The 27994-nt window shown below is 44.6% G+C and overlaps 1 protein-coding gene across 1 annotated transcript in view; it reads left to right on the plus strand.

The window, feature by feature from the left end:
* Positions 1-27790, plus strand: part of Ern1 (endoplasmic reticulum to nucleus signaling 1) — a 93426-nt gene extending 65636 nt beyond the window's left edge. Inside the window, exons 7-22 of the mRNA XM_038326332.1 lie at positions 1015-1116; positions 2775-3036; positions 4651-4729; positions 6145-6310; positions 9226-9344; positions 11626-11817; positions 13755-14001; positions 14760-14850; positions 15554-15743; positions 16612-16711; positions 16961-17160; positions 18398-18545; positions 20869-20996; positions 21996-22119; positions 22445-22512; positions 23569-27790. Of these exons, the coding sequence (XP_038182260.1) occupies positions 1015-1116; positions 2775-3036; positions 4651-4729; positions 6145-6310; positions 9226-9344; positions 11626-11817; positions 13755-14001; positions 14760-14850; positions 15554-15743; positions 16612-16711; positions 16961-17160; positions 18398-18545; positions 20869-20996; positions 21996-22119; positions 22445-22512; positions 23569-23781 (2429 nt within the window). The 3' untranslated portion in view covers positions 23782-27790. The remainder of the gene's footprint in view (positions 1-1014; positions 1117-2774; positions 3037-4650; positions 4730-6144; positions 6311-9225; positions 9345-11625; positions 11818-13754; positions 14002-14759; positions 14851-15553; positions 15744-16611; positions 16712-16960; positions 17161-18397; positions 18546-20868; positions 20997-21995; positions 22120-22444; positions 22513-23568) is intronic.
* The last annotated feature ends 204 nt before the right edge of the window (positions 27791-27994 follow it).

A 27994-nucleotide genomic window follows, 5' to 3' on the forward strand; every position in this document is an offset into this window, starting at 1 on the left:
GCATTCATATGACTAGCTAGTAGAAGGGTTTCCAAGGTATCATCTTAAATCTTTCTTAGGTCTCTAAGAAGGGTTTTATGGGTTCACCTGAGTTTGATTTTAACCTTGACCTGGGACCTTTTTCCCCCCTGCTGGTAACTCTGAACTTCCTTTTATTTTACTTATTTGTTTCTTTTGGTGTTTGTTTTTTGGAGACAGGGTTTCTCTGTGTAGCCCTGGCTGTCCTAGAACTAATTTTGTAGACCATCCTGGCCTTGAACTCACAGAGATCCACCTGCCTCTGCTTCCTAAGTGCTGGGGACTCTGAACTTCCTTTCCAGCCTTTATTTTTTTGAGACAGGGCTTCTACTGTAGCTTTGGAGCCTGTCCTGAAACTAGCTCTATAGACCAGGCTAGCCTCAAACTCACAGAGATCCACCTGCCTCTTCCTCCTGATTGCTGGAATTAAAGGCGTGCACCACCACCACCATTTTTTTTTTTTTAAAATACGAGTCTTTCCCCTTCTGGGTGGTGGTGACTTTCTCTGTCTTCTAAGTTACTGCAAGCAGTAGCCTTATAATTTGTCTACTCTGTAAGCTCATGACCAGGCTACCCCTTTTACCTTCTTGCAGTGGTTTTCTCATTGCTCTCTGGAGTGTCTAACACTCCTCTTGTCACCCTTCACCTCCCATCACCTGGTCCCAAAGTCGGTGCCAGGTGTCTTAGGTTTCTGTTATGGTGCCATCCCACTTCTAGGTACCTATTTCTAATTTCACCTATGTATTACTCCACAATAAAGAACCCTGAAACTTAGTGGCTAAAACAGCCATTGCACGGCTAAGGAGTCTGTGAACTGTGGGTTTCAAAGCATAGCCAGGTTCACTCTTGTGTTTGGTACTTCAATCCTCCACATGGTCTTTCCCTTCCACATGAATAATCTTGGTGCATTTTAGTGAAAACTTTCTTGTCGTAACTGTATAACATCTTAGTAAGTTGTACAGCCCCTTCATGGTACCATTGATCTGTATTTTCCAGAATACACCATCACCATGTATGACACCAAGACCCGAGAGCTCCGTTGGAATGCCACCTATTTTGACTATGCAGCCTCACTGCCCGAGGATGACGTGGACTACAGTAAGTGTACCCGATGAAAGGACACTCTCAAAGTTGGGCTGGCACCTTCCGCATATAGAATGATCTCCAGAAAGCAGGATTTTTTTTTAATTCATCATCATCAAGTTCTGGATTTTTTTTTATAGGCTTAAAGTGGTGATAACTTTAGCTAGAGAAAAGGGAAGGCACACATTTTGAGTCCCTATATATCACAGAAGGAATTTACTACCAGCCCATGGACAATAGAATTAAACATTAGCATGTGTTATCCATAACCCCATCAAGAAGGCCACTCTAGGAGACTGAAAAGAGCACTCGTTGCTCTTCCAGAGGACCTGAATTCAGTTCCCAATATATGGTGGCTCATAACTGCCTGTAACTTCAGTTCCAAGAGATCAAATGCCTTCTTCTAGCTTCCATGGACACCAGACATACATGTTTTATATATCTGTGTGTGTGTCTGTGTGTGTCTGTGTGTGTGTGTTTTACACATAGGTACATTCATGCAGGTATTCACTTGTACTCATAAAATAAATAAATCTTAAAAATCTTGCCAGACTAGGCATGGTGGTACACATACTTAGTCTCAGTACCAGGGAGGCAGAGGCAGGCAGATCTCTGAGTTCAAGGCCACCCTAGTCTACATAGTGAATTCCAGGGAAGCCAACGATATATAGAGAGATTGTCTCAAAAACAAAACAAGCTGGGAACAAAACAAGCCAGGCAGTAGTAGCACACACTTTTAATCCCAGCACTTGAGAGACAGAGGCAGGTGCATCTCTGTGAGTTTGAGGCCAGCCTGGTCTACAGAGCTAGTTCCTGGACGGCTAGGGCTACACAGAGAAACCTTGTCACAAAAAAAAAAAAAAAAAAAATCAAACCAAAACAAAAAAAACCCCAGTTTTGTCTAGCAATCATAAGTACCTGCATTCAATCCCTAGTAACCACAGTAAGAAAAAAAAGGCCATTTTTTAAAAGATTTATTTATTTACATATACAGTATCCTGCCTGCAGGCCCGAAGAAGGCACCAGATCTCATTACAGATGGTTGTGAGCCACCATGTTGTTGCTGGGAATTGAACTCAGGACCTCTGGAAGAACAGTCAGGGCTCTTAACTGCTGAGCCATCTCTCCAGCCCAAAGAAGGCCATTTTTAAATATGGTTCATACTCTTAATTACTTCTCTAGTTTTAGCATTCTGCAACTCAAGATGATAACTGTGCAACCTAAGTTTTTTTATCTTAACATTGGTATCTGAAAGTTTGACTATTCTTTCTGGCTCAGGACCTCACACACTTTGTCTCTGTGTGGCTCTTTGTGGGGTCAGATGCACACAGGTCTGAATTTCAGTTGGAGTCACAGGTTTTAAATGATTGCTATAAAATGTCAGCTTTGTAGGCACCCGCATCGACTCCTTTCCCCTCAACATTTACCCCTGCTTATTAGATAGAATAGTTTAAAAGAAAATAGCAGGGAGGTGGGAAAATAAGCCTATTTTACTTTAAAAGCCAGGCATCTCTCAGTGTCTTGATACTGAAGAGCTCACTGGAAAATCAGTGGACTCTTGTGACCTGGGAATATTCCAGAACTCTTCTCTTCAATGAAATGACTGCAACTTGCTAAGAGAGTAGAAGATACAGTTGAGGATGTGGTTGACATGCTTTGTTTGATCTTTACAGAGATGTCCCACTTTGTGTCCAATGGCGATGGGCTGGTGGTAACTGTGGACAGTGAATCTGGGGATGTCTTATGGATCCAAAACTATGCCTCTCCTGTGGTGGCCTTCTACGTCTGGCAGCGGGAGGGGCTGAGAAAGGTGATGCACATCAACGTCGCTGTGGAGACTCTACGCTACTTGACCTTCATGTCTGGGGAAGTGGGACGCATCACTAAATGGAAGTATCCGTTCCCCAAGGAGACAGAGGCCAAGAGCAAGCTGACGTGAGTTGGAGGAGTTGGGACAGATCAGGCAGCAAAGGACAGCCATTACCTTCTGGAACTGCTGCAGTGTAGTGTATCCTATACTGGAGGAGGTCCAGGGGTGGGCAGACATCTCTGAGGTCACATAAGATCATCAAGAGTCAACACTGGCTTGCTTTTGATCCTGGCTCAGTGGTGCACACCTTTAATCCCAGCAGGGAGGCAGAGGCAGGTGGATCTCTGAGTTTGATGCCAACCAGGTCTACAAAGTGAGTTTCAGGGCATTCAGGGCTACACAGAAAAAATCCTGTCTTGAAAAACAAACAAACAAACAAAAAACACTGACTCATTTGGGAACCTCAGAATGCGAATCATGGGGTACTCCTTTATGCTTCAAACTTTGTCTTTCACTGTCTCTTTATCTCTTTCTCTGAGTCTGCATTATGTTTATGGATTTTGAAAGTCCCATTATGTAACCCAGGCTGGCCTCAAATTTATCCATCTTTCTACCTTAGCCTCCAGAATGATGGGATTACAGGCGTATACCTACCTGGAATTTTTTAACATTAACTATAAAATATGTGTGGGAGACTGTAGTATATTTTAAATTTTTTATTGTACATCATACTTATTTTAAAAATCAGGGAGAAAAAAGTGTTAGGATGTATGTGACCTACACTCAGCAGGCTTGTATTCTTTGTCCCCACCTGGGAAAAGCCTGGCAGTCACTTAGCAGACTAGGCTTCACCTTCATACTTTATAGATTTGTGGGGAAGTTAAAATAGGATCATGTATGTGAAAGTGTTGACTATAGTGAAGCACCATTTAGGTGGAAGGTATTTGTTAAAAGAAGTTTGGATAATTTCTTAGATGACAGATCCACCAAGGCTCCTGACAGTAGCAATCGTAAGGATCTGTAGGTACGGCTCCCACTGTTTTCATGCTGCTACTAGACAGTCCCCTGTGATGTCTGAGGTAGGTTACCTGAGCAGATTACCAGGAAATATCACTCAATTTGGATTGGAGTTTTCATTCTTTTTTCTTTTTGTTTTGTTTGTTTTCTTTGAGACAGGGTCTCATGAGCCTAAGCTGGCCCCAAACATACTATGTATACTAGGATTACAGGTGTGCACCACCCTCCTGCTTTATGCATCTCTGCATTCCCATTGCTCTCAGCATCTGGAATGGAGCAGTTGCCCATCCCTCTGCTCACCCTGGGTATCCTCAGGAAGCCCTCGGCAGTATGGTGATGCTGAAGGTGGTGGTTCTGAAAGGCTGCTGGCTCAGGGTCACCTGAGAATCTGGCAGTGGGTGCTGAGTCTTCAGTCTTCTGCTGGTCATGATACTGCCCTTTCCTCAGGCTGTACTGGGCTCAGTGTAGTCCAGCCCTGGCATTTTGCAGCTAAGGAAAGTGAGACTTGCCATTGTAAGGTGACTGGTGAAGCTGGGACCTGAAGTTCTGCTGTCCTGTCACCCTGCAGTACCCCTGCCACCTTGCTAGTTTCTGTGGGAGTTGCATGGGTTATGTGGGAGGTGGGGTAATACTTGAGTCTATAATTCTCATCTCTTAGAAGCCACATTTTGTGGGTTTTGGATGTGAAATGATTTCAAAATGTGTTTCTCTTTTTTTCCCAGGCCTACCCTGTATGTCGGGAAGTACTCCACCAGCCTCTATGCCTCTCCCTCAATGGTACACGAGGGGGTTGCTGTAGTGGTGAGTAAACTGTGGGACCCCAAAGATGCTATCTCTCAGCTGCTTTTATTCTTTTGGGCAAAAAGTGGCTTGAGTTTTCTGTGAACACCTGGTTAAGAAGAAATGAGCTGGGTGGTAGGGGCGCATGCCTTTAGTGCCAAGACTCAGGAGGCAGGCAGATCTGAGTTTGAGGCCAGCTTGGTCTACAGACAGAGTTCCAAGACAACCAGAGCTCCACAAAGAAACACTGTCTCAAAACACAAACCAGAGAGAGAGAGGAAGCACAGAGCTGAAAGACTCATGAACAACTGTACATCCACATTCTACTTTGAAAGCAAAATAGTTGACAGAAACAGATTCCTAAAGCCAGGAAATGCTGTTATACCCCTGCGGCTTTTGTGTTCAGATCTAAACTCCTTAGACTTTATTCAAGCTAGTCCTACCATATCTTTCTACCACTCTGTTGGTTCTAGGGAGTTACATAGTCCAGACAAACACATCTTCTCCACAATCCCCAAACTTCCCTGTTCTTTCTTCTGAGCGTGTTGCTGGTCTCTCACTTCCTTTTCTCTACTCATTCCCTTCTTCCATTCTTTGTGTCCTCTCCATACCTCTTCAGGCTACCAGCCTACTTTGAGCTTTCACTGCGCGTCTGGGACATTACACTCCTGGCCGCTTGTCCTGATCTGGACAAGTGTCTGGGCTGGTTGTTTGTACATTGTCTGCCCAGAAGTTGGTTGGCTACTAGGGTCACTCCTGCCTCTGTAAGCTCATCAGTGGCTGGTTTATTCCACATTGTCAATTACATCATTTGTGACTGGTACATATCCCCCATTTTCTTCCATATAGATTCTCATATAGTTTTATATAATTTCTGTTAATAACTTCTTGGCATTCTATATGCATATTCTTCCTTGTCCTTAGTACCCAAGCATAAGAATCTGAAAACGGCCAGGAAGTGGTGGTGCATGCCTTTAATCCCAACCCTCGGGAGGCAAACGTAGGCAGATCTCTGTCAGTTTGAGGCCAGCATGGTCGGTCTACAGAGTGAGTTCCAGGACAGGCTTCAAAACTACAGTGAAATCCTATCTCAAACTCCCCTTCCCCAAAAATAAGGAATCTGAAAAGGGCCAAACATTAGAGTACATGCCTGTAATCCCAACTCTTATGAGATGGAGAAAGGAGGATCTAGAGTTCAAGTCCAGCCTGGGCTGCTTGAGTGCTATCTCAAACAAAAAGCTGAAAAGGTGTCAATGGAGCACTGTTGTAACCTGAGGGAGGAGCTTCCCTTGTCCCAGGACCTTTGAGTCATGCTTTGCTTATTGAGCCAGAGCCATGACAGTCCCTTTAGGGGAACAGTGGCTGACGGGATGTACTGCAGCACCTAATGAAACTCTCCTGCAAGCCCTCCAACTTACCATATCCCATCTCCTCAGCCTCGAGGCAGCACTCTTCCTTTGCTGGAAGGTCCCCAGACAGATGGTGTCACCATTGGAGACAAAGGAGAGTGTGTGATCACCCCCAGCACAGACCTCAAGTTTGACCCTGGAATCAAAGGGAAAAGCAAGCTGAACTACTTGAGGAATTACTGGCTTCTTATAGGTAAGAGTTGTTCTTTGCTGAGTAACATGCTGCCTCCTGGTGGGCAAAAGTCAACCCTGCTGGCTTACTGCTACCCTTCATTCTAAATGCTGTGTGCGCCCTGTCCATTTCAAGATCTGGGAATATTTTTACTTCCAAGGAATTAGAGTTCCAGGTTACCTTATTATTGTCTCAAAAGCAGTTTCTCTAATGTTCCAAGATTCAAATACTTGGTGTAATTTTCAGGCCCAGAATGTCTGCTGCCTGTTCCTCACAGTGACCATGTAAGGTATTTGCTCTTATTATTTCCACTCTATAAGTAAGAAGGCCAGGCCAAGATTGATCATATGGAATATGAATGAATGTGGGTAAGAGGCTGGACAGGACAAGTTGGAAGACCGAAGATGTCAGAGCCAGAATATGAGGAGTAAGGAGCTGCAGAGAGAAAGCTGGTTGTGCTTGCAGGTCTTTTGGAAGACCTGTTTTTTTCCTTTTGATTCTTTATAGCTGATTTTATATTGTTATTCTTATTTATTAGTTAATTTAATTATTTTAGTAACCAAATAGGGAAAAGAAAATGGCACAAGAATTCTTTTCCTTTCTTTACAGAAGTAGTTTGGGAAAGCATGCATGAATGGACCCATGTTGAAGGGAGGGGAAAGCTAATTGAGCTGAGGTCATTAAAGTTACAAGGCTACTGAGTTTTATGTACCAATTAAGGGTCCATAAACTGCCTGGCAGTGGTTAAGAAGTGACACAAAGGAAATGTGTATGAAAGCACTAAACATTGCAAGAGAATTCTCCATGGCAGAGTTACAAAGTGAGATCCCTTTGAAACCCTTTACATTATCAGAATAGGCTGACTGGGAAGCCCGATAAAGTTCCAAGAGTTAGCTAAGTAAGGATCTCACAATTCTGAGGGTCCCTTTGAGAAACTCTATAGCTGATCATCTTAAAATAAGACAACAGGGATATGTATCAATCTTCTCATAGACCAGGGCTGCGAGTTGTATCTGTTAATGTCAAGATATGGCCTTTGGTTCTAAGATAGCCCACCTGCACATTCATCTTGAAGATAAAATGGACCTCACTAAACCAAAAGGTGTGGTCTGTGGTTGCTTTGTTTCCCAATGCAGCAGTGACTTTGACCTGGTGTTCAGCATCACCTAGTGCTTTGTGAAAGAGGCATGAGCTGCCCCTGCAGACCAGTGCAGGAATTCCAGACGGAAGCTGGTCCTGTGCCTTTTGCTTCAGAGTCTGAACCTGTTTGCTCAAAGACAGATAGTTCACAAAGACTGGGTATTATTTATATAAAAATGTTTAAGAACCTTGTGATAAGTTTGCAAAATGGTTGGTTCTGAGTGCACACCAGGGTATTACTAAACACCCTTCTTCATCAGGAGCCTGTTATAAGAGTTTCAGTGACTTCTCTAGCTGTCTATTGGTAGGGGGCTTTGCAGATAAACAGGGCTCTGAACAGTAGGATTGGGCCTACCAACAGGGGATGGGTAGATAGGTTATTGAAATACAGGATGGTCTATGGAAGGACAACCTCATTTCTCTTGGTCAGTGATCTCTTGTTGGTTGACCTTGGTGACCTGTGATTACCCACATTCAGATTCCTGTGTCCACCACCAACTCTGACTCAGAGTTGTGACACAGGCAGTCAGTCACATGTGGGAAACCTTCTGTAGAACAGAGCGTGCCTCAGCATGTGACAGTAGACAAGAGAAACTTTGTGATGGTTCAGAGCCAAAGTATGTTTCCCTTAAAAAACCATGTCATACTGTAGCTAGAGAGACCTGAAAAGATTGAGGTCAGATGAGAGATTAAAGAGGGACTTCCCAGATCAAGAAATGCAAGCTCTGTCTAGTTCCTGTCACATTTTACCTTGTACACATGGCAGACAGTCTCTAATAGGTTTCAGACTGTGTTGGAGAGATCACAGAAAGGGGGCTGAGGAAATGAGTCAGTGGGTAAAGTGCTTACTTTGTGAATGTGAGGATAGGAACACATTTAAAAGTCCAGGTATATATAAAAACACATATAAAAAATAGAGACAGGTGAATCCTGGGATTCACTGGCCTGCCAATCTAGTTGAAACATAAAAGCTCCAGTTTCAGTGAGATACCCTGTCTTAAAAAAATAAATAAATAATAGCAAGGTATAGAAACAACTGAGGAAGATGTGGTGATGCATATCTTTAATCCCAACACTTGGGAGGCAGAGGCAGACCTATCTCTGTGTTTGAGACCAGCCTGGTCTACAGAATGAGTTCCAGCACAGCCAGGGCTACAGAGAAACCTGGTCTCGAAAATACAAAACAGACAAACAAAAAAGCTGAAGATTGTTTTCCATATCCTGCCGTCAACTGATAAAACTTTGAGACAGAGTCTCCCAGTGGCCTGAAATTCACTGACTAGGCTAGGCTAACTAGCCAGCAAGCTCCAGGGGTCAACCTGTCTCCATCTCTCCATTGGATTACAAGTGTGTCACCAGCTTTACTTACATGAGTTCTGGGGATCAAACTTGGGTCCTCATGCTTTCATAAGCAACTTTACTGACTGAACTGACCTTCCAGTCATAAAATTTCTATGGGGGGTGGTGGTTTTGGTTTTTGTTTGTTTGGGTTTCATTGTGAAGTTCAGGCTAGCCTGGAACTCACTGTGTGAACCAAGCTGGTCTTAAAGGCACAGAGATCCACCACCTCTGCCTCCCAAGTGCTAGGATTAAAGGTGTGTGCTACCACACCCTGTACAATTTCTGTTTCTGTGCAATTCTCTAGTAGCTGGCTTTCTCCTTTTCTCACTGTGTAGATATGGGATTGCATTGCAGGAAATGCCCCCTCGGCACATAGAGACAATTACAGAAATCTTGTGTTGAGAACTACCACTGCCTGGGAACTGTTCTCATTAAAGATTTCTTTCCTCTTGTAGGACACCATGAAACTCCTCTGTCTGCATCTACCAAGATGCTGGAGAGATTCCCCAACAACCTGCCCAAACATCGGGAAAATGTGATTCCTGCTGATTCAGAAAAAAGGAGCTTTGAGGAAGTGAGTGAGGAAGTGGACTAATGGCTCTAGCTTTCCTCTCAGGTGGAAGGGGGCTAGATTAGGGCCTCGTCTGGTCCATCCCAGCATGAAGGAGCTGCAGTAGAACTATCCACACAGATGTTCTCACAGCATACCTTGTCCTGCAGCCTGAGAGGGCAGGGTGGAAAAGGCCTCTGAGCAGAAGCTGGGAGCTTCAGTTGAAGTCCCTAAGCACTCAACTTTGTTAATTCTCCTCTATCCCCTCTGCTAGTACTTTCTACTGGCTGTTCCTGGTCAGATATTAGAGGGTTGGGAAGACTTTTTTCCTGGCCTCTATGGCCAGCAAAGGGGATTTGGAAGTTTGTGAAGGTGTTGGTGAGCTAGCTATTCATTCCTGGACCTCTTGCAGCTCCACTAGGTGGAGAGGGGTGATAGAGAAATGGCCCAGACCAGGGGAGGCTTTGAAGAACAAGAGCTATTGACATGGGCCATCTGTAGTCTTAACAAATCACTTGAGAGACGTAATTTATTATTTATTTATCTGTGGTTTTCAAGACAAGGTCTTATTATATAATACTCTTGGAGTTACAGGTGGTTGTGAGCTGCCTGATGTGGGTGCTGGGAACCAAACCCAGATCCTCTGCAGCAGCAGTGCATGAATTTAACCACTGACCATCTCTCCAGTCCACAACTGTCTTTTTAAACACTCTTGAGCAGTTACTATCTAAATAAGTGTCCTCTGTCACATGCTCAGCACACATTTCTCAGTCACTTGCTACATACTAAACAAGCCATACTCCCCATGCACTGTGGGATACACTATAAGGGAGGCATGAACAAAAGAGGTATGTATCTGAATGGACTCAGGTAGCGACTGGAAGGGGAGAGAATGGCATCAAAGGCTGATGTCTTGCAGGAGAGAGTGTAGTGACATAGCATGTGGAGAACCAATGTGCAAGGCTAGGAAGCTGTGTGTTAGCTTTGTTGGGCAAACAGGAACACTAGCTTTTTGAATACAAATCAATGGTTTTTCTAAACTGTTCCAGGAAATCTCTAAGATTCTGAGGAACTTGGAGGGAAGCTACAAGCTACATGCTTATCTGATTTGATTTAGAACTTCTAAACAAGCATTTCTTTCCCTATTTTTGTCTGTTTGTTTGTTTGTTTGTTTGTTTTTGTTGGTTGTTGTTGTTTTGAGACAGAGTTTCTTTGTGTAGCTCTGGCTATCCTGGAACTATCTCTGAAGACCAGGTTGGCCTTGAACTCACAGAGATCCTCCTGCCTTCCAAGTGTTGGGCATGTGCCATCACTGCCCAGCTAGCATTTCTTTAATAAAGGCATCTGATTCTTTTCCCTAACTTTGGAAAAATAATAGATTCTTGAATAAATTATTTTAGTTTTTTGGGAGTTTCTTAAAATTTAAAGCAACCTAAGGAAGTGGCTTTATTGCCTTGTTAGCTATACTAGCTACATGTGTGTGTATGTATATATGTGTGTGTATATATACATATACATACATACACACACATATATATACACATATATACAGCTTTCTTGGTATTTTGGTGTGTGTGTGTTTCAGTATAGGGTTGTACATTATGTATAAGGAGACCAGAAGACATTGGGTGCCTGCTCTGTCACTTAGCACCATGTTCCCTTGAGGCAGTCTCTTACTGAATCTGGAGCTAAACGGTGACCAACAGGCCCTGGTGATCTTCCTGTCTCCACTTCACCCACTGATGGGGTTACTGGTGCACATACCACTGTATTTGACTTCTGGTGTGTGTTCTTGGGATTTGAACTCAGATCTTCATACTTGTATAGTCTTGCTTTATTTGTGGTTTGTTTGTTTGTAGTGTTGGGATTAAACCCAAGATTTTCTTGATGTCCCAGTTAGCTTCATTTTTCAATGTGAAAAACTATCAAATTGATGACCAAATTTTCACTAGGATTTTTTTCTATAGTTGATTTAGGTGATTTTACAGTTTTCCTTAAATAGCAAATCTACTATCAAAGGAATAAGATATTTGTCATTGAAAATTTTTAAAGAATGTCAAGGTCTAAAGGTATTTCCAAATATATTTTTATTAAATCTCTGTGAACAATGGCAGCACCACTGCAGAACTGTATGGCTTCTCAGAGCAGCTGCTTAGAAAGAAGCAACGGTTATCTGGGCCATCAGACTTTTGATGAACTAGAACAAAACATTGAGTATACTCCTACATTTTAAGTAGACATAGCTTCTCTTGAGTGCTGACTTCATCTATAAAGCTAGACATTTAGTAAATCTCTTTCATACAAGGTTATCAACCTGGTTGACCAGACTTCAGAAAATACACCAACCACTGTGTCTCAGGATGTGGAAGAGAAGCTGGCCCATGCACCCGCCAAGCCTGAGGCCCCTGTGGACTCCATGCTTAAGGACATGGCTACTATTATCCTGAGCACCTTTCTGCTTGTTGGATGGGTGGCCTTCATCATCACTTACCCCCTGGTAAGGCTTGACCCTTCTCGATGCCTCTGTATTCTGGTACCTCTCTGTCAGTCACTAGGTGTCAGTGGGGGCCACACAAAAATCAGTCAACATGTTTCATAATTAAAAGTTGACTACAAGAGCTAGTTCCAGGACAGGCTCTAAAAAAGCTGCAGAGAAACCCTGTCTTGAAAAACCAAACAAAGAAAAAAGAAAAAAAAAGTTGATATTTGAGCTAAGAATCATGTTGCACTCCTTTAATTATACCACTTAGAAGTTTGAGGAACTACATAGCAAGTTCAAAACCAACCAAGGCTATATAGTGAAACCCTGCTTTAAAAAAAAAGGGAAAAAGAAATATCTTTGCTTATCTTCAAAAACATTAGCCATACTAGCTTCTCATAAAAGGACAGTTTTGTAACTAAATCTTAGTGTTTTTCAAGAAAGGTCTATAAAAGCTAATGTATAATCCTGCCTAAGGTCATTTAAACAGTTAATTGTATCTTGTTTTTTAAAAGGAAGGATAGCAGTTACACTGTGAGATCAGCTGAAGTGTAAAGGGTGGTGTGTTGAGTCCTTTCCTCCCTAGCTGCAGATAAGTCAGCAAAAATGAGAGTGTATTTGAGTAGGTAAGACCATAGTCCCTGCAGCAAGTTGTTCAAGCGTACAGTACTGTCTCCTGAAAACACCAGTGCACAGGCAGCTCACATCTCTATCAAGTAGGGAAGACAGAGACTTTGTAAGCTCTGTTTCCCATGGCAAAGTACAGTTACCTATTTTTTTAAAACCTCATACAGTCCTATGAGGTCATTATTATTTATTCTCTGTCCACAGAAGAAGAAACTAAGCTCAGGGAGCCTATGTGCCTTCCTTGGGTACTAAGCTAGTAGGCGGCACACCTAGAACTTGGACCCTGGGTTCAAAAAGAGCTAGAAAATTTCCCTCTAGTCCACTTCCCATGCACAAGCAAGAATAATTGCCAGCCACTGATGCTTCTCATGATGAAGCAAAGCTTCCAGAGTATTGGAGAAGAGGGTTCTGTGTGGCAGCATGATAAAACCAAGTCCTTAGGAGCAGGACCTTAGCCAGGTACCATCATTCAGCCCCACACTACCTCATTCTGGACCCAGCTTCCAGCCTGCCTTCTAGTTGGGGCCATCCTGCTTTAACCTCTATTCAGGCACAGGATTGTGGACCAGGACTTGCCCCCTGCCCACCATACTCCGTGCACCTCTAACCATTCTTCCCATTTGGCTTCACTTCTACTGTAACTCCAGGTTTTCTTAAAAGTCACTAATTTCTAAGATTAAGTAGAAATTTCTCCACTAGTCCTCTTTCTAGCGCAAGATCCCTTCAGGTGCTCCTCCTAGTGGCCACTTAATCTCACCATCACCCTCCAGAGGTAGACTGTGGGCACTACAGAAGAGTAAAATTACTGAAGCAATTCTGTCTTACTATGGCTTCTCTCTGACTGTAAGCGGAGACTGTTATTTTATTTTCCGGCCACCCAGACCCAAATAATCACACAAAAACTATATTAATTACAATACTGTTTGGCCAATGGTTCAGGCGTATTGGTAGCTAGCTCTTACATCTTATATTAACGCATTTTTATTAATCTATGTATTGCCATGAAGCTGTGGCTTACCGATAAGGTTCTGGCATCTTTCTCCTTTGGCAGTTACATAGCATCTGCTTGATTCCACCTTCTTTCCTCCTCTATCTCTGCTTGGATTTCCTGCCTTGCTATATTCTGCCCTGCCATGGGCCAAAGCAGCTTCTTTATTAACCAATGGTAATAAAACATATTCACAGCATAGAGAGGGGAATCCCACATCATCTGGCCTTGTGCCTTAGGGTTCAAGTAAAGTCTGCCTGCCTCCTTGGCCACACGGAATACCTCTCCCTGTGACTTGTTTCCCAGCTACACTAGCCTGGCTGTGGGTTTCTCTTCACAGAGCATGCATCAGCAGCGCCGACTCCAGCACCAGCAGTTCCAGAAGGAGCTGGAGAAAATCCAGCTCCTGCAGCAGCAGCAGCTGCCCTTCCACCCACATGGAGACCTTACTCAGGACCCTGAGTTCCTGGACTCATCTGGCCTCTTCTCAGAGAGCTCAGGCACCAACAGCTCCAGCCCATCCCCCAGAGCCTCCAACCACTCACTCCACTCCAGCGCCAACCCCTCCCTGGAGCAGGATGACGAGGGTAAAGATAGTTCCCATAGTATCTTTGAACATCACCTGGAACACAGAACACCAGGTCATTCCTGAGGGCTCTCCATGTTCTTCCCTGGCTTCCTCCCACCTATAGATCTCTGTGATAGGGGGCTTCTGTCCCATTCATGGTATCTTCTGTTTGAGGGTCTTCTTCCTCCATCTTTCCTCTACAGGGCTATGAACTGCTGTTAACCAGAGGGAAGTTTTCCATCTGGCTTAAGTGAATTCCTGAGACCAGCCACTGGCCAAGTTCAGAAGTGAAGCAGTGACCTACTTTCTTCTGGGGAATGGGCTTAGCCAATGGTTAGGGCCCATATTCTGGGAAGATTGCCACAGAGATTGTGAAGGGGCCTCAGAACCCCTAGTTCTAAGCAGTCTCTTTCTTTTACCTCTCTCACCATACTGAGACATTTTAGATACGGATCTTTGAGGTAGACCTTTTATCATTTTTGCTCACCATTAACTAAATATTAGACTCTACGGAGAATCCTTTTCTTTGGGAAAGCTTAAGACTCCTGAGTTATATAAGGGCAGAAACAGAATGTAGGAATAGGGGGCAAAATGCTGGGGAGGAGGCAGTGACCCTGGGCATAATTGAACAGTGGGTCTAACTAGCTCTTGCCCACCAGGAATCTGGGTATTTAGGCCCTCTTAAATCCCAAGTCTTACTCAGAAATCAGGAAGCTTCAAAGTTCTTTAGTTGATGTCTGTTTAAAATGACTGCTTCTTTTTCCCATTTTGTTCCAGATGAGGAAACTAGAATGGTGGTTGTTGGGAAAATTTCATTCTGTCCCAAGGATGTCCTGGGCCATGGAGCTGAAGGCACAATTGTATACAAGTAAGTGGTGTCATCCGGTCCCCCAACTTTGTGAGTGCTTATAGGATTGAAGTTTTAAGTGCCAGGCTCCTAGGACATAGCAGGGTCAAAGTGGTGACCAAGGCAAGTGAGCCTTGCCTCCAGTGAGCTCCTACAGAGTCTTAGAATTTCTGTTGCTGTGGTAAACACCAGACCAAAAGCACCTCGGGAGGAAGGGGCTTGTTTTACTTCCACTTCCACATCACAGTTCATTGAAGAAAGTCAGGATAGGAACTCAAGGCAGGATTTGAAGTAGAAGCCACGGAGGAGTGCTGCTTACTGGCTTGTTCCTCATGGCTTGCTTAGCCTGCCTCTTATGTACCCCAGGACCACCTGCCCAGGGATGATACCATTGACAGTGGGCTGGGCCTTCACACATCAGTCACCAGTTCTGAAAATGTACTTCAGAAGTGCCTATAGGCAAATCTTATGGAGGCATTTTCTCAGTTGAGAATCCCTCCACCTAATGACTCTAGTTTGTGTCAAGTTGACTTAAAGCTATTCAGGCCAGATGGTAAAAGAGATGTACGTAGTCACTATGGTTGCTAGTGGTTGGCCAGGGCCTCTGGGTCTTGACGGTGGGGTGCCTGACACTAGAAGAAGCAGCATTGGTGACTTACAGGGCTGATCTCATGTCTACAGTCCAATGTGCACTAACCAAACTCAGTTACTTCTTGTCCTACAGAGGCATGTTTGACAACCGCGATGTGGCTGTGAAGAGGATCCTCCCTGAGTGCTTTAGTTTTGCAGACCGTGAGGTCCAGCTGCTTCGAGAATCAGATGAGCATCCGAATGTGATCCGCTACTTTTGCACAGAGAAGGACCGGCAGTTCCAGTACATTGCCATTGAATTGTGTGCAGCCACCTTGCAAGAGGTGGGTCTGGGTGGCCTGGGGTCAGTGACAGCTTTGCCACAGCCACTGCAGCCTCTCTTCCACCAACTGGGATTTGTTCAGGAAGTATCTACTTACTATTTTTAAACTTTGCTTTATTGACTTTTATTTTTTTAAATATTTATTTATTTATTATGTATACAATATTCTGTCTGTGTATATGACCGCAGGCCAGAAGAGGGCACCAGACCCCGTTACAGATGGTTGTGAGCCACCATGTCGTTGCTGGGAATTGAACTCAGGACCTTTGGAAGAGCAGGCAATGCTCTTAACCTCTAAGCTATCTCTCCAGCCCCTGCTTTATTAACTTTATTGAAGTTACTGTACAGCAACTTCTGCTCATCTTAAATGCATAGTTGGTGTATATCTATGTCCACTTAACACCAACACAAATACAGTCTTTGTGAAGTAGCCCACTCAGCATTCCTGGCCAGTTTGGTTGCAGTTGGCAAGTCTCTTGCTCCCTCTCCTCTAGGGAACCTAGTAGGTTCTTCCCATCTGTGGTCATTTGCTGGTACAGGTTTAGAGGTTGCTGGTTGATAACTTCAAGTTGTCAGAGCATCCCACAAAATCCTTTTGCTCCATATCAGACTCATTCAGAACATTCCAGTATCATTTGGGTTCTCCTGTAGGCTTCCCTATGCCAGGAAATGAACCTGTCTTATTATCTTCATTGTAAATTAATAAACTGGAGCTTTGTTTATGAGTTTAAGTCAGCCTATGACTTTAGGGGGTCTGTTGAACAATATGAGTTGAATTGAGAATGTTATCAGTAAAATGAAATTGAAAGAAATTATATAGACCTAGAAGTCCTGAAGGTGCTGTGACCTTGCCATTGTGCCTCTTGCAGTATGTAGAGCAGAAGGACTTTGCCCACCTTGGCCTAGAGCCCATCACCTTGCTTCAGCAGACTGCCTCAGGCCTGGCACACCTGCACTCTCTCAACATAGGTAAGAGAATTCTCTTTGCCAGATTAAAGTCCCAGGTGGGGGCAGCTAGCTGGCCTTCATAGGAGAAAGGAGTGTGTAAGTCTCTTGACAGGTTGTGTAGGAATTTGAGGGAGAACCTTAGGTAACTGAAAACCGAACGTTTTGAAGATTGCAGCAGATACTTAGGAGTCTGACAAGGACCCACAACCCCTTGTAGGAAGCTGGGGTTACTCGTGGTAAGCTCTGAATGACGCTGAAGTTCTCTTCTAGTTCACAGAGACCTGAAACCCCACAACATTCTCCTCTCCATGCCCAATGCACATGGCAGGATCAAGGCCATGATCTCTGACTTTGGCCTCTGCAAGAAGCTGGCAGTGGGCAGGCACAGTTTCAGCCGCCGTTCAGGGGTGCCTGGCACTGAAGGCTGGATTGCCCCAGAGATGTTGAGTGAAGACTGCAAGGAGAACCCTGTAAGTAAATGGGAATATTTTTAAGAAAATCACAGTATTAGCTTATTAGTTCTCAAGCTGTGATGGCCCAGGCACACATGGCTACAGAATGACACCCCTCTAACAAAGGACTTTTCTGTGAGCTTCCCTGTTGTTTCAGGTCCTGATAGATGTGTGAGAAGACAGATGTGAGCAGCTGTGTCTTACCCAGCTCTCCAGACTTGCCTCAGATGAGAGACCTCCAGTTTTCATTTGTTTTGTGTCCCTAGAGTTTTGTTTTAAGAATTTGTAGTCCTGCAGAAAATTGAAAGAAAGTTAGGACCTATGTGCTTTCATCCAGAGTCATTGTTACTACATAATGTGGATTTGCTCTCTCTTCCTGTATTTACCTGTGGCTGGGCCATTTGCACATAGGGAGCCTTTGCCCCTGAATGTTGCAGCGCTTGTTTCTAAGAGCAGAGCCTTCTCCCACATCTGTTACAGCTGTGCATCATCACTCTTCCCATCCTGTCTCCTCACACAGTCCATGCTCACTCCCCAGCTAGCCCTCAAGTCCTTCACAGCTAGTTTTGTATTCCAGGACTCCGTTGAATTTGACTGTATCTATGCAGCCTCCCTACCTGTTTTGTTCTTTGTTTCTTATTCTTTTTTTTAATTTTTTTTTTAGAATTTACTTAACTTATTTATGTTCATTGGTATGAAGGTGTCTATAACTACAGACAGTTGTGAGCTGCCATGTGGGTACTGGGAATTGAACCAGGGTCCTCTGGAAGAGCAGCCAGTGTTCTTAACCACTGAGCCATCTCTCCAGCCCATTGGTGCTTATTCTTAAGAAGTTCTTGAATACCCCATTTTAGGCTACTTTGCTTGTTTCATCATGACTGTGCTTCACAACTCTCTCTGATTGTTCTTTATATTTCCTATAAGCTAGAAGTTAAGTCTAGAGGCTTGATTAGATTCAAGAGAAATGTTTCAGGTGAATAGATCACGGGTCGAGGAGGAATGTGATGTTGGATTGTGCTCTGATCGGTGATGCTAACTCGGGGCACCTGGCAGAGCCAGCGTCCTAGGCTATTAGCCCCAAGCCCATGACCTTGACATTAGTCAGGACCCTGAGGCAGCACTACAGTGTCCCATGCTGTTCTGAGCAGTTCATGTTCATCATCTGCTTACCAGATTCCTTTCAGAAGGGGCTGGAATGAAATCAGGGCTGTGAGCAAAGTGATGGCTGTCTGAGGCTTCCCACTCTTTCTTTCAGACCTACACAGTGGACATCTTCTCTGCAGGCTGTGTCTTTTACTATGTCATCTCTGAGGGCAGCCATCCTTTCGGCAAGTCCTTACAGCGGCAGGCCAACATCCTCCTGGGCGCCTGTAGCCTTGACTGCTTCCACTCAGACAAGCATGGTGAGCAGGTGGTCTGGGTGGTTACACCTTCTGCTGGCTGTACTTCGCATTGGACCTTAAGAAATGCTGAAACATACAAGAGTTGCTGGAGGCTGGCTAAGATCATCCTTGGAGTACTGAGACGCTGACCTGGGGATGGCGCCCTCTGGAGGCTGTTCTTTCTTAACTTGTGACAGAGAGCCTTACTGGCATGTGGGAGGATCTGTGCTCTGTAAAGTGGACTCTGTTGTGTGAGGACCACGGTTGCAAGACACAGTCCATGTCCTGTAGGGTAACAGGTTCTGTTCTTGATCTGACTTGGACACACAACATGTGCTTCTTTCTGACTGGGAAGTTTACTAGATTATATTAGATCATCGCAACCCAGCACTGCTATGTGAAAAGATTAAAACAAAGTAATTTTTTGCACCAGGCGATGGTGACACATGCCTTTAATCCCAGCACTCAGGAGCCATAGATAGGCAGATCTTTGTGAGTTTGAGGCCAACCTTGTCTACAAAGTAAGTTCCAGGACAGCCAGGACTGTTAAACAGAGAAATCCTGTCTCAAAAAATAAACAAACAAACAAAAAAGTAATACTTGTTTTACTTATGAGGTTTTTTCCCTTATTTGTAGAAAAAAACACATTAGCATGAAGATCCATATTTTTTAACTTTTTTATTGTTTTTATTGAACTATGCATTTTTGTCCTCTCCCCTCTCTCCTTCCACCTATTTCCATGACTTCCACACTCCCAATTTACTCAGGAGATCTTGAAAACCCCATATTTTCATTATACAGGGATGGATATCTGCTATCAGTGCCTTTGTATATATTATTATAATTGATTATCTAGATATGTATACTTACTTTTTAAAAAATGGGTCCAGGAGTGGTGGCATACACCTTTAATCCCAGTACATGGGAGGCAGAGGCAGGAGGATACAGAGTGAGTTCCAGGACAGCCAAGGCTACATAGTAAGACCCTGTCTCAAAACAGCAACCTAAAGATGGTGTTAATGGGTTGGCAAGATGGCTCAGCAGGGAAAGGCACTCGCCTGTAAGCCTGATGACCCAAGTTCAATCCCTGGGAATCCACCTCCGTAGTAAAAGGAGAGAACCAACTTCTTACAAGTTGTCCTCTGACCTCCATACGTGTGCTGTGTCACACATACATGCCCTTCCTCTATACACAAAAAAGTAAATGTAAAAAATGGGAAGTTTAAGGCTAGAGGTTATGGAACATACTTGTAGTCCTAGCAGTTAGGACACTGAGTTAGGACAACCCTAAACTTGACACCAGCCTAGGATACACAGGGAGTTCAGGTGAGCTTGAGCTGATAGGCTCCTGGAGGGAATGCGGATGGGGTTAAATCATTCACTTGCAACCAGCTCATTTTTCAAATTCATCTTTTTGGTTCGTTGTTTGTTTGTTTAATGAGTCTGGGTCTCTTTGCATAGCCCAGGCTTCAGTCTTCTTCCATAACTCATACCGCTCTCAAATCATCATCTTCCCGCCCCAGCTTCCTGAGTGCTGGGATTACAAGCCCATCATGCCTTACCTTGAATGTCATTCTAAATCCATCTGTAAGCCGGGCGGTGGTGGCGCACGCCTTTAATCCCAGCACTCGGGAGGCAGAGGCAGGCGGATCTCTGTGAGTTCGAGACCAGCCTGCTCTACAAGAGCTAGTTCCAGGACAGGCTCCAAAGCCGCAGAGAAACCCTGTCTCGAAAAACCAAAAAAAAAAAAAAAAATAAATCCATCTGTATTCAGCCCTGGCATCATTTTAACAGCTCACCATCTAGTTTGGAATATTTTTAGTCACTACTTTTTACAAACCACATAGTGAAAAATCTCTTATCAACTGTTTGGTGTGAATTCATTATTTTATTAGAATTTATTCCTGTAGCAGAATCTTGTATCAAAAGGCATACAAGGGCAGTTGGTATAATGTTTACCACAAAAACATAAGAACTTAACTTGCATTTGGATCCTCAGCACCCAGATTTAAAAACAACAACAACAAAAAAAAAGCCTTCTGTCATGCATCTGTAACCCCAGGCAGAAACAGGAGGATTCTTAGGCAGCCAGTTTAGCTAAATTGGTATGCCCCAAGTTCAGTGAGAGACTCTTAGAAAACATTAGGTGGAGAGCAACTGAGGAAGAGATTTGACATAAACCTCTGACCTCCAGCATGCACACACATACAAACATGTACACATATATACACATATGTACAACAGATACATACAAATGTGGGGGACATGCAGATCTTCAAGGTTTCTGATACTTCATTTAGCTATAGGTTGGAAATAATGGGTTGTTTGTTTTCTTCTTCTTTAGAGGATGTCATTGCTCGTGAATTGATAGAGAAAATGATTGCAATGGATCCCCAGCAGCGACCCTCTGCAAAGCATGTGCTAAAACACCCATTCTTCTGGAGCCTGGAAAAGCAGCTCCAGTTCTTTCAGGTACCTGTGTCTGTTTCTCCAACAATTTTTTTTTTCCCAAGACAGGGTTTCTCTGTATAACAGTTATGACTATCCTGGAACCTACTCTGTAGACCAGGCTGGCTTTGAATTCACTAAGATCCACTTGCCTCTGCGTCCCAAGTGCTGGGATTAAAGGCATGCATTACCACTGCCCAGCCTTCCATCAAATTCTTAATTCCTTCCAGATTCTGAAAAGGTAGAAAGAACAAAGAGCAAAACAAATGACATACAGAGTACAACCAAGACAAACGTGTTTGGCATTTGTGTTAGTAAATTCAGTTTACCTATCATTAAGAGGATGTGTTAGAATCATATGATACAGAATGGGTAGTCCAGCAGTGGCCATCTGAATGCTGGAGAGACTGAGAAGTCAGTAGTTATATTCTGTGCTGAAGACATGAAAGATTTCCTAGAGAGCTCCTGGTGTTAGTCCACAGTGGAAAGGTGAAGAAGAGGGTGCTGATGTCAGTGAAGGATGGCAGCAGCATCAGAACGGGATAGGTATTGTTATAGCAAGAAGCAAAGGCCAGCAGGCTAGACTGCTTTCCCTCAGACCTCTTTATCTACCCACCTGTCAAAGGGTGCTGTCCATGCTGGGAGAAGGTCCTTTCTGGAGCTTCCCTCACAGACACCCCTAAGCATATGTTTTAGTTGATTCTAAATATGATCAAGTTGATAACTAAAATTAACCAGCACATTTTGAGTTTTTTCATCTTTCTTTTGTTATGGGAGGGATCTTTGCAAGTTTGTCCCAATGAGTGACAGATGTATCTGCTCACAGGGAAAGTCAGTGGATCAGCGTAGTGAGCTGCAGATATCTGCAGCCTCGCTTTGAGGATGCTGTGGCCTGAGCCTAAGAGGAATGCCAGTTTGCTTACAGTCCACACGCAGTGGCTGACCTCTAATTTAGTGTGGACCAACCCCAGTGCTAGTGTTCCTGACTCTGACCCAGTACCTGTTGCCTGTTCTCCCTCACAGGATGTGAGTGACCGAATAGAAAAGGAGTCCTTGGATGGCCCGATAGTAAGGCAGTTGGAGAGAGGCGGGAGAGCAGTGGTGAAGATGGACTGGCGGGAGAACATCACTGTCCCCCTGCAGACAGGTGACCGTGCTATTTCTGTTCCATTTCGAGAACTTGATATAGACAAGGCAGTTCCAGCTGTTGGAGTTCCAAATCCCACTTCTCACGTTTGAGACTTATTTGAGCATGTCCTTGTGGACTTGGTTACGTGGATACACATTTATGTTTGTCCCTTAGAGTGACAGGTTAATGATAGTGTCATGCTCTAAGGTGCCATTTCTGATCAGGATGAACTTCAGATGAACACCACCTTTTTTTGCAGTGACTGAGATTCACTCTAATCCAACTTCAGGACCCCAGGAATTTTCTTTTAAAATTTACATTACATCCCTTAATGTTTTTCTAGATCTGCGAAAATTCAGAACCTACAAAGGTGGCTCTGTCAGAGATCTCCTCCGAGCCATGAGAAATAAGGTAAAGGGCTTATGAGTGCTTTGGGGGAGGTGGCCACAGCAGGTAATCTCCTCCTCTACTCATGTCTAGGTATTTTTTTTTTTTTTCCATAATGGATTTCACCTTGTAGAGGCTGGGAAGCTTCAGCTGGATTTGACAAGTGTCTTAGTTACTTTTCTGTCACTGTGAAGAGACACCATGACCAAGGCAGCTGATAAAAGGAAACATTAACTGGGGGCTTGCTTACAGTTCAAGAGGGTGAGTCCCTGACCGTCATGGCTGGGACCGTGGCAGCAGGCAGGCAGGCATAGTGCTGGAGCAGGGGCTGAGAGCTGCATCCTGATCCACAAGTTGGAGATAGAGGAAAAACTGGACCTGGCATGGGCTTTTGAAACCTCAAACCCCAGTGACACACCTTCTCCAACAAAGCCACACCTCCTAATCCTAAAAAGTCCACACTTTCAAATATATGAGCCTATAAGGACCGTTCTCATTCTAGTAACCACAACAAGTCAATGCCATGTCTCTGCTCGAACTTCTAGAGACTTTAGAATGCAGGGCTAAGCTCTAGGGACCAGTCTCTTGGGACATAGGTGTTTCATGATCTCTGCTGATTTATGGTATCCTCAGGCTGCTTAACAGACACCTTATAAGCACTGTCTAACAGGGACCATCTGGTCACTTTCCTATACAAGGTCAAATCTTCAGCGATTTGGGGGAAGGGTTTCTCTGTGTCCTCTTGGAGTCCTGGGGATGCTCTTGACCTGTGAGCCACTGAACAACCTTCACTTAGGGCTGACCCCAGGTGCAGAAGCAGCCTTCAGTCCTGTTAGGACAAATACTACAATTCCATGACCTTCATGGGAGGCCTGTGCTCCCTTCCAAGTGGCCAGCCTCATAGTGAAGCTACAGCTGCTTTCCTGAGGCTGAGCCTCACCCACTTTGAGCTCTACTTGTGAAGGAGGAAAGCCTACAAGACAGCAGAGATGTGTTGTTGGTCCATGAATCTTTCCTTACAGAGAAGCCCTTAGCACTGTCATCCAGCTGCTAAAGCTGTGTCTCTCTGCTTATTCACAGAAACACCACTACCGAGAGCTCCCTGTGGAGGTTCAGGAGACGCTGGGCTCCATCCCTGATGACTTTGTGCGCTATTTCACATCACGCTTTCCCTACCTCCTCTCTCACACCTACCGAGCCATGGAGCTGTGCAGTCACGAGAGACTCTTCCAGACCTACTACTTGCACGAGCCCACAGAACCCCAGCCCCCAGTGACTCCAGATGCCCTCTGAGCTAGGGCAGCCCCTCTAGTGTGGTGGCCCCCACGGTGACTGTGGGCCTGATCTCTGCAGTCCATAGCTTGCTGCCTCTGGGATTAGCAGGAAGACTAAGCTTCTCAAACCAAGTGCCTTGAGCTGCTGCCCTGCAGCTAGAAGAAGACAATGCTGATCCTAGGAAGCAGGAGAGGTGGCCCCTCATGACTACAGAAAGCTGAAACAACGTGGCCCTGAAGTCTTGTAGTCAGGGCTATCTACAAAGGTGGGCCTGTCCCAGAGGCTGCAAGAAGAGCAGCGTCAGCCTCTCACTGGATGAACTCTCTTCCACGTATACTTCTTTCTAGAATTTCCTGTGGGGAAAGGCAGTTTGGGGCCTTTTAGCGAGGGAGTAGAGGAATCCTGTTTTGCCTACATGCTAGGAGCAGCCTGGTTGGGGTGCAGCAAGTGTACCCTCTGCTGCAAATGGTTTGAGAGATTCAGGGTGCTAAGGAAGAGAACGTTCAGAGGTATTCTTCTTGATATAGGAGGCACCTCCAGGTTACTGGTAGCCTGTGTTGCCTCGTGCACCAAGTTGTAAGTGTGGGGCATGGAGTTAGAGACTGGTTAGCAGTGCGTGTGGACAGCTGAGCTGTGTCTGGGAATGGAAGATGAAGAGGACATTCAGTTCTAGTTGCAGTGCTGGCCCAGCACAAGTGTACTAAACAGTAGCTCCTGATAGATTGAATCCTGGCCATGTGAGCCAGAGACGAAGAATTCCCTGGCCATCAAGAAGGCAGCTAAGACCAGACAGGGACAGAGACAGGTCGTCAGGGCCAGAGGGGAGCAACGAGAGGGAACCTCCCAGCACATGGAGAGGCTCAGAACCAGGAGGTGAGTGATATGGACCCTCTGCCCCAGAGCCCAGCAGATGAGCACACAGATTGTAAGCCAAAGCCCTGGGGATAGAGAGCCAAGGCCAGAGCCACCATAGGCTTTTTAGGCCAGCTTTTACATTTCTGGCAGGTATTAATGAGTGTGTTTTGGTCATATTGCAGAATGCTGCATTTGCATAAGTAAGTTAAATATAGCTTGATGCTTGTGAAGAAGAAATGTAAGATATAATATCTTCTGTTTTGTGTAGTACCAAAAATCACCATTCCCTCAAGAATGTATAACATTCTCTAATGCTGAAGAGTAAGACATCTTGCAACACTGTGTAAATGTATTGATATCAAAGTGATTCTATTATTACCGTTTTTCCTCTAAAATTAATTTTTAACTTTAGGTCTAGTCAGAATTTACTGTCTTCTCCCTCCCAAGAGCCTTTGAGGTTAGTATGTAGTCAGGGTCCAGGGGGTTGGATTCTGTGTAGACTCCTTGAGCCAGTGTGGCCTCTGACATGTAGTCCTGGTGAGCTGAGGCTTGTTCTGTTCTGTGCTAAGAGTAGCCTCGGCAACTCTATGCACTGCACTGACTGTAGTCATGGCTGCTGCATCCCCTGAGAGGTCTTCTGGTGTGCTGGTAAAGGGCCACTTACCCAAAGCTTCTCTGCTGCTGTAGAATTTGATTTCCTTACTTTCATGGTGGCCAAGTGAACTCTTTCTTAATCTCCTGCATCTTTGAACCTCATGGGTAACTCTGTTTAGACCTTGGAATTTCAGCCCCCGTGGTTGACTTCCTGCTCATCTCTTACCATAGCACTTTGCCAGTGGGCCCAAGAGGGGACAGCCTAAGACCAATGGCAGGAGGTGCAACCAGTGTGGTCTAACAGGCTTGTCTCTGAGACTGCTGCCTACCTTGTTCCTCCTGGCTGAGTTTCCCTTTGGGAAGTGCTGAAGTCTTTTATAAAGGCCCAGCGTGGTGTTACCTCCCAGTCTGCCTTGGGTTAGCTTTTCAAATGTTCTTGCCATTTATCAGATCAGTTTCTAACCAATCAAAGTTCCAAAGTCCTCTATTCATCGTACTTATTTGTAGAAACTTTCTGTAGAGCTAGATAGGATATGAGACACTTGGGACACGGATAAGAGAGTACAGAAAGACTTGTGCCTTTTAAAGCCTCATGAGAGTCATCAGCACACAGTGTCAGTGCAGAAAGAAAACTCAAGTGGGTAGGAAGGGTGTATATTTGGGGTTTGCCCCACTTGTGCCTTAAAACTGTCCCATCTCAAAATCAATCAGCTGTGGTAAGCCCACCTCTGTGTGTCCTCTAGAAACCAGGCAGTTGTTAGTTCTCCAGGTGTGTCATGAAAACACTGTGGGCATCTGGGATGCTCAGCAAGAGACACTGCCTGCCTTCAGGCCAGGCCAGCTCTGTAGCATTGTCACATCTTCAGAGGCTGCTAGGATCCCTGGAAGACGCCCAGTTGTCTCCAGGTACAGCATCTTCAGCTTTAGGATGGAATTGAGTTATGTCTGGGATGTTACCTTTGTTTAAACTTTGTCTTGTGTTGAACTTTAAGTTTAGAAACTATACTGTGTCATTAGTACCAAAGCACTTGCACTTTTGGGAACATAGGTGTCACTTGGTAAATCACAAGGCCATCTAGAGACTGAAGGTGAACCCCAGCAGAGATGTCTCCTGCTCTCAATACAGCAGTAGCTGTAGGCCCTTCCCATGATGCACTACAGAGAAGGTGGAGGTCTGAGGTCAGCAGATAAAGCCAAGTGCTTTCCACTGACTTTGAAGATAGGCATGAGACTCTCCTCAGAGCCTTTACTTTCTGGAGGTTTTGTGTACATGTGATTTAGTTAGCTGCTGCAGCTCTTTCCCCCAAAACGAAAGGCTAATTGACTAGCTGCTGCTGTGACCTGCAGAGTCACCCCTGGCTGCAGACTCTCCTGTGCTGGCCACCTGCTTGTCATCTGCAGGGCTTTGGTCCTGCATGGCTTCCTGTAGGTCCCACTCTCCAGCTGTGCCAGGATTTTTCCAACTGCCCCTGGGTCTGCTCTGGGTTCATTGTCTTCATTGCCACAGTCCAGAGGTGCAGGAAAAGCTGGAAGAGCAGCGCAGCTGCCCTGGAAAGAGCCTCTTGAAATTCCCCGCTGCCCTTCTCTGTGATTGGTTTTCCAACAGTGCTATCCTTGCCCATCACTCACACCTGGAAGCCACTGTGTTGGCCACCAGGGGCCTTTCATCAGCTTCTCCTCCTGAAGGTTATCAGACTTCCAACTGAGGTCTGAGTTCTTTTAAGCCAAAGTGCCTGCTCTCTCCCCATTCTTGGTTTTCATTATGGACTAGTGATTTTCCATGTGTAATTTGGGTTGCTTTGGGCACTTAGGTCTCTTCTGTACTTGTTAGGAAGCCGCAGGGGCACATCTATGTTGAGCTTCCCTCTGGAGCAGCCTTAGCCACACTGTTTGCCAGAGTCCTGTCGCCTCAGCTCTCTGTTCCCCATATGTTTGGTGGGTATAGTATTCCTTCCCAGTTGTCCCTGAAACTGTGACGGTGGAGTCCCCACTCACTAAGCATTACCAGCCAGCTATGTGGCTTCCCCACACAAAGACCTTGTGTAGTTCATTTTGCAATGACCTATTTATTGAATCTATTTATATTTATTTAATTTTTACTCTGAAGTATATCCGGTTACAATTGCACTTGCTTAAAGCACATAAGATCTGTTGTGGACAATACCCCTGACCATTTTAAAACTGGAAAAGAAAAGTTACACTGTATCCTGCCACCTTATGATAACCTTGTCTTTAAAGGGTGAATAATTTGGTCTGGGTAAAATGTTAATTTTTAGATGATTTTTTAAAAAATCTTGTGCCATGTGTCTTCTGTAGACAGTTAATTGTTTAATTGGTGTGTGCTGATTGTATGATTCACTCCTCTTTATGGAAACTAAAATATTCTTTTTAGCTTTATATTTTATAAACTGCCAGATTGTACATCTATTCTGTGTATTTTTAAAGCTCGTATTACGAGGGCCGTTATCTAAGTTAAACGGTTATTTTTGTACCTCCTGTACAGTTTTATAATTCTGCTCATTGATGAAGGTGACTTATGCTGAGCCAACCACAAATAAAGGTAGTTTTAGATTTGGGAGTTGCTTTGCTTCTTAAAGACTAGAGTCCTGCGTGAAGCAGGGAGCCGGGCCCACCATCTTCTTCCAGGGGTGCAGCATCCAAGTGGCCTGAGCAGCTAGTTAAACTGTGAGAAAATGGATCCCTGGTATCTATGGCTTGGTTCCGGAGCTCGAACATCCATCGGGGCTGTTGATGAAAAGACTGCCTCGGAATGTTGCGGGAG

The sequence above is a fragment of the Arvicola amphibius genome, chromosome 4 (genome assembly GCF_903992535.2).
Source record: "Arvicola amphibius chromosome 4, mArvAmp1.2, whole genome shotgun sequence".
Taxonomy (NCBI): domain Eukaryota; kingdom Metazoa; phylum Chordata; class Mammalia; order Rodentia; family Cricetidae; genus Arvicola; species Arvicola amphibius.